This window comes from Melopsittacus undulatus, chromosome 3 (genome assembly GCF_012275295.1).
Source record: "Melopsittacus undulatus isolate bMelUnd1 chromosome 3, bMelUnd1.mat.Z, whole genome shotgun sequence".
NCBI classification, from domain to species: Eukaryota; Metazoa; Chordata; class Aves; order Psittaciformes; family Psittaculidae; genus Melopsittacus; species Melopsittacus undulatus.
The window spans coordinates 112,902,871-112,908,870 of record NC_047529.1 but is presented as its reverse complement, the minus strand read 5'-3'; the positions used below and the strand labels follow the sequence as shown (position 1 = coordinate 112,908,870).

At 37.5% G+C, this 6,000-nt stretch overlaps 1 protein-coding gene across 1 annotated transcript in view; it reads right to left on the bottom strand.

Moving 5' to 3' along the window:
- Window positions 1-6,000, bottom strand: part of CAMKMT (calmodulin-lysine N-methyltransferase) — a 206,118-nt gene that overhangs the window by 7,683 nt on the left and 192,435 nt on the right. The window contains exon 10 of the mRNA XM_034060861.1: window positions 426-557. Coding sequence (XP_033916752.1) covers window positions 426-557 — 132 coding nt within the window. The remainder of the gene's footprint in view (window positions 1-425; window positions 558-6,000) is intronic.

Below are 6,000 nucleotides of genomic sequence, written 5' to 3'. Positions count from 1 at the left end.
CCCGGCCATAAAGCAGCCAGAGATAAGGATTTAAGGTACGATATGATACAATTAGACATTCACCTCCTATTTATTTCACTCCATTTCAGTATTTAACCTACTTAAAAGTTGCAAGCTTTTTATTAAAAATGCTAGTGTGACACATACTTATACGCAGCCAACAAAAACAAGAAAAGACTCTCATAAATTAGATTTCCATGAATGAAAAGGGTAAACAGGAGATGCTCCTGCAAACCTCTTCTAGGCGTGCAGAGATAAAGGATGGTTCTACCACACAAAATAATCAGATACAAAAATAGCTGTTCAGAAACAGCACACCTAAGGAGTACTTTAATCAAACATTTAGGTTACCTGCCAAAAGGACCATGATCTCTTCAAAATGCAATGCGGATTAAAGTGTTATCTAACACAAGCAGAAAACTAACCTTGGAGTGGAAGTTCGAAATGTGTTCATCATAATTTTCATGTCTTTGGATAGAGAAACCAGCTTTTTCAGCTAGATTGCAAAACTGGTTTAAAGTATTCCCTCGGAGTGGAGCAAATACCATTGCTTTTCCCTGGAACATTAAAAAGAGAATTTATACATATTTAAAACTGGAAGGGAACCAGATATAACACACACCTGACTAAGCTTTCAATAAACTCATGCTAGAAAAGTAAATTGTTCTCTTGGTTAAACACTAAAATGGGGTAATATGAATAATTGTTCAAAATATGCAAGATTTCTGTAATTAAACAATTGCAAAATAGAAAGTAATAAATAAATATTTTCTTTAGAAAACTGCCAACTGCCAGACATCTGCTCCTTTTCATATCATAATGATGGCTATGAATTACCAAAATAAAACCCAGAAAAAGCATACAAAACATACACTCAATGCAAAATCCATTTGTTAGCTCACGACCATGCAAAGACTAAATACTGATCTCCTTTTTTCACTCTCCCACATAGAAGAGTACCCCCCATTTGCTATCAGTGGAATTACAGCAGTGTAAAACAAGGCAAAATGGGAAGCAATTCAGACCTAATAACTGATTTTTTGAAGGTATTTTAAACTACCTGAGCAGCCAACAAAATTTGACCTGAAATTGGTAAATTGCATTTAAAGGACTTAATGCTCTTGCATAGTAATTCTGGATCTTTCAAGACAATCAGGCCATTTAGGATGCCCAGGCAATACATTATGGTCCATTTGCTAATTTTTTGTTCATCCTTCTGTATTTAAGAAAACAGAAATGACTGTACCTTGAAATGACAGATTTTAGTCATTCTGTGCAAAGTCCTAGCCCCAAACCTAACCTACTTGACATAACATCTCTTGAAATCTTACTTGCAAAATTAATTCTAATTGGCTGAATACTGTGTTCTGTCACATGGAGTGGAAATTGGTTGAAGAGCTGTAAACAAAGGTTAATATCAACCAACAGCATATTACACCGAGCGGAGCCACAAAGTTTACTGTGAGTTCTTGCATTTAACTCCTATATTAATGAGAGCTAAGACTAATTTGTGAGGTGCTGTAATCAACTGAAGAGACAAAAAAGATGATTTCAGGGACCTGAAGGAGTTATACAATGATTAGATGCTGTAGAAGAATATTTGGCTTGAGAAAATGAAATCTTGTATACCACAGGAAAAACTGACCAGAAGAGATCATTTCAACAGCAACTCTGGAAAGTTACACTGCTGACACAGATACTTAGTGAGGAGGAGAGGGTACAAATCTGTGTTACAGCTCATGTACACATAGAATCATAGAATAGTTAGGGTTGGAAAGGACCTTAGGATCATCTAGTTCCAACCCCCCTGCCATGCACAGGGACACCTCACACTATGCTGAGACAACATGCAGTGAGGCAGCAATAAAAACTCTACATTGGTATCTACGCTACTAATGTGTACTTCAAAGACCCCAATCATTAGTACCACAGCACTGTACTTATTCTCACAATGCCTCTGTGAGGAAGGAAAACACTGTTATCCTCATCTTTCTCATGGGAAATGTAAGCACAAAGGAGACAAAGAGCAATATCCAAAGCAACTCACTTCTGTTGATTTGTGTAGCTGTAACTTTAATTCTGTGGCTAAATATGAGGTGCAAAGGGGTGTAAACTCCCACCCAAGGCACTGGAATTGCTTATGTAAATGTTAGGTCCGAATATAGGCTCAGCTCAGGATGAAAAACATTAAACACAGGAAATTCACAATCAGTTCCCTCACATCCTTGGCATGCTTTAATGTCATCAGAAAGTAGTGGGCAGCAAAGGAAGCCTTCAGCTGAGGATCCTCCTCCTCCTGCTGCCACCTCACACTCCCCAGAATGCTGTTCTGCAGAGACCTTTCCTGGTATGAGAAGGATGAGACCCCCCTCTGGAGACCCTCATCTTCATGGGCAGCTTCACAGAGAGGTCACTGTAAAGGGAAATGTGTTCTCTACCCAGGCCTTACTGACCACACAATTCACACGGGGACTTCAGGAATGGCTAAACCTTGTGAACAGAGATTGCTGGAGGCTGCACGTCCTACAGTGGTCACTGATCCAACAGCTTCAATGCTCATACAACAGTACCCCCTTACAGATTTCCATTTGCAGGCAGCAGACCATGTGGTCATTCATTCTCATAAACTCTGTAGATGACTTCAGATTTAGGAATACAGTAAAATAGAAATAAACATAATATGAAATATCTCTTTAAACCAGGCTGAAAATCTTGAAATAACTTCAAAAAAGGGGAATGGACTTTTATGGAAAACATCACACAATTACTTTTGGCCAGCTCCGTAGTTGGTGTAAAAACCCATTCACCTATTGAATTTAGTGTGCATCTAAAACACCCGAGCATCTTGCCTTTGCTCATAAAACCTCCAAAATCTTGATTTAATACTACAATAATCTCATCAAAACTGGCAGGCAATGTGGAGATACTGTTGTCAGTTCTGGTCAGTCATATTCTGGGTTTAAAGCACTTTCTTGTCAACTGCCTGATCTCTGTAATTCTGTTACTTGTCCTGGGGCTCCATTCACATTTCTGGTTTTAAACTGAGTTTCATTTCTTGGTTGTTATACAATAAACTAGATCAGTGGCCTGGATCTGCACTTGATGGTCTATCCCAGGTTCATTTGATTTGAATGCAAAAGTGCCTCCCACATTAGGATGATGTTTAAAGTTCAAAATAGCCTTTTGTCAGCCAGGAAAATACTTGTGAACAAAACACACAAGAAAATGTCAGCTGCAATAGTTTGAAGTGTCACTAAAATGCTTCAGTAAAATCATGTGACACGTTGGACATGACTATGACTAAGTTTACTCATGAATCACTATTAAATTCAGCCTTATTTGCTGGTACTGATTATGACTCAATAGCATCGCATTGACTTCACTGGGATAGGCCACAGAAGAATCAAAGACTTCATTAAAAATGTTTCTAAATAGGAAAATACACAAGCAACTGCTTACTCTGAGATTGAAATGACAAGTACATTTTAACTATAGAAAAAAACCTAAACGTTGGCAAGTCAAGTAGCACACTTATAAGAGGAATAAAATACATACATTGAAGATAAGTTTTTTTGGTGTATGATTTCAGTGCCTAATTCTTGGAATCAGTTTACAGGTGGCATTTGCACTTACAACAAATTCAGACAGAAACTGCAGCCCCCAATAACTCTGCAAGCTGTTTATTTCTGCTTGGGGGAATTTCTGGTCCCCTCTTCCTGTGCCAATACAACTGTTCATGCAGCCATACTATGAAGTCTTGTAGAAGAGTGAACTTAATCAAAGTAGTTTATGACTTAGATTGGGCATAAAGTAATGCTCATAAACTATTCTTAATTATTGCAACTGGCAAATGAAATCACTATTAATTTATTCTTCCCTTAAAGGCCAAAGTATAGGGCCATTTAGTAAAGTTCCCTCTGATGTTAACCTGAGATTTATACAGGTTAACTAGAACAATAAAAATAACTACCTTATACTTGTGGTTGCATCTTCTCTTGGAATCTCAGTTAAGTATATGCTTATATTTGGGTCTTTCAAACCATGAAAGCATATGCTTGAAGGCATCTCTGTTCAACATGTCCTTTTTGGACAAGGGAGCTCCTTTAAGGTGTCTGGGTCCATATTCCCAGCTTCCACTTCAAGTAATAGTTCGCTGCCCTCTAAGTTATGAATTACAGTAATTTGAAAGACCATGCCAAGACTGGATATCCATCCATATAACCATCCAGAAAGAGCATTAGGCAAATTACTTTAGTTATAAAACAGTTTGGACAGTGGTCCAAAACTTTGCAACTGGCAAGGAGCAACAATTTCCCAGGCTACCACTGCTGATAAGAAGTCATAGCCTAAAATGTATAGCAAGTAACACAGGTTATGCTATTAATCACAATAATCAGAAACAACCCACACTAGGAGGACAGGTGACAAAAAGCCATCTCCCTCTATTCCATCTACATTCAGAAAGGACTGTAGTTCATCTGCTCTGAAAACAAAGGCTTGCTCTGAATCTGAATTAGCTGACTGGAGTTAAAAAGCAACAAATTCAGGTCAGTTTTCATTTAAAATCAGGTTCTCAATTCCTAAGGTGTCTATAGATGGGAACTTGAGCTGCAAACACTAAAGATTCAAGCTGCCTTATTGCCATTGTTTTTTAAATCAAATTCTCTGGTTGGGCTAATCAGCCCAGGTAAAGAATGTATGTGTGTGTGCATATAAAAATGTATGTGTGTACTCACGGTTTTGGCAATACAGACCACCAGACCATGAGTAGGTATAAGCAGGAGACAAAGCAATCAAGAACTATTCTTTCAGTCTAGAGGCTCTAAGCCAGGTCAGTCACCAGAGCATCTCTTGTACACTTTTCTTCCTGACACTGCTACTCCCCCAGTATCCCTTCATAGAATCTTAGCACCACCTAGGTTGGAAAAGACCTTTAAGATCATCAAGTCCAACTGTCACCCCAGGACTGACAAGTGAGGCCAGTACAGTGGCGTATGGGGCTACCTGAAGAACCAGGTATGGACATTGATCTGGGTTGAAAAAGAAAGTACTTTTGACATTTTTTTTTAACTGGAATCATCTTTGATTATCTTTCATCCCCAGAATTATTGCACCCTGACAAGACGATATATTATGGAAGTCAGAATGCATCACACTGAGCAGGAGCTGCTTAACCTCCCTTTGCTGCCAATAAAAGAAATGTGTGGGTAACCTTTTCCTTAGTGGCTACATTTCTCCTGTCTTCCTGGCAGCCTTGCCCCACCGCTCATTAAAATAATTCAGTCTTAAGTAACTTGCCTTAGGTCACTCAGGAAAGTCTGTGATAGAACCAAGAATAGAAACCTGATCACTCTTAGCAAAGAATGGGATTACTTACATGGCTAAAACGACTCAGTTTCTTAAGCCTTTGCACGTTTGAGTCTTCTGTTCCTTTTACAGAGAAAATCTCTTGTACAAAATTACAATACACTTTTAAAATGAAGTTTGGAGAATGCTTTGCTAGCATGAAATACTTTTGTTCTGATATGTAAAGTTTACCTTAACAGAAGATTTTTATGTTAAGCATTAAAGGTAAAATTCCTATTTCAAATTCCTACCTATAGCAATTACTTCACATGTTTTCTCCTATTTTGATATCTTCTTTTTAACTGTTTTTTTTCAGAGTCAACATTATTTGTTGGGTATAAGCATATGCATATGACAGCATTTTTTTTCCCTGTAGGTCTCAATTTAACAGTTTAATAGATTGAAATCAGTAAAATATTTCTCTAATGACATTCCTGTAGAACATGCAAGCATTTTATGAAAAGCTTAATTTTATTATATTCCAAGGCATAAAAACATGTAAACACAGGGCTTAATAGAGAAAAGTTTTAGTCTACAATCTATGCATAAGGGTTTTGCTCATTTTATACAAACAGAAATGAAAAGAAGAAATAGTCTTTCATAATAAATAAATACACAATGACAAAGGTTACAATTGAAGGGATTACAAATGAC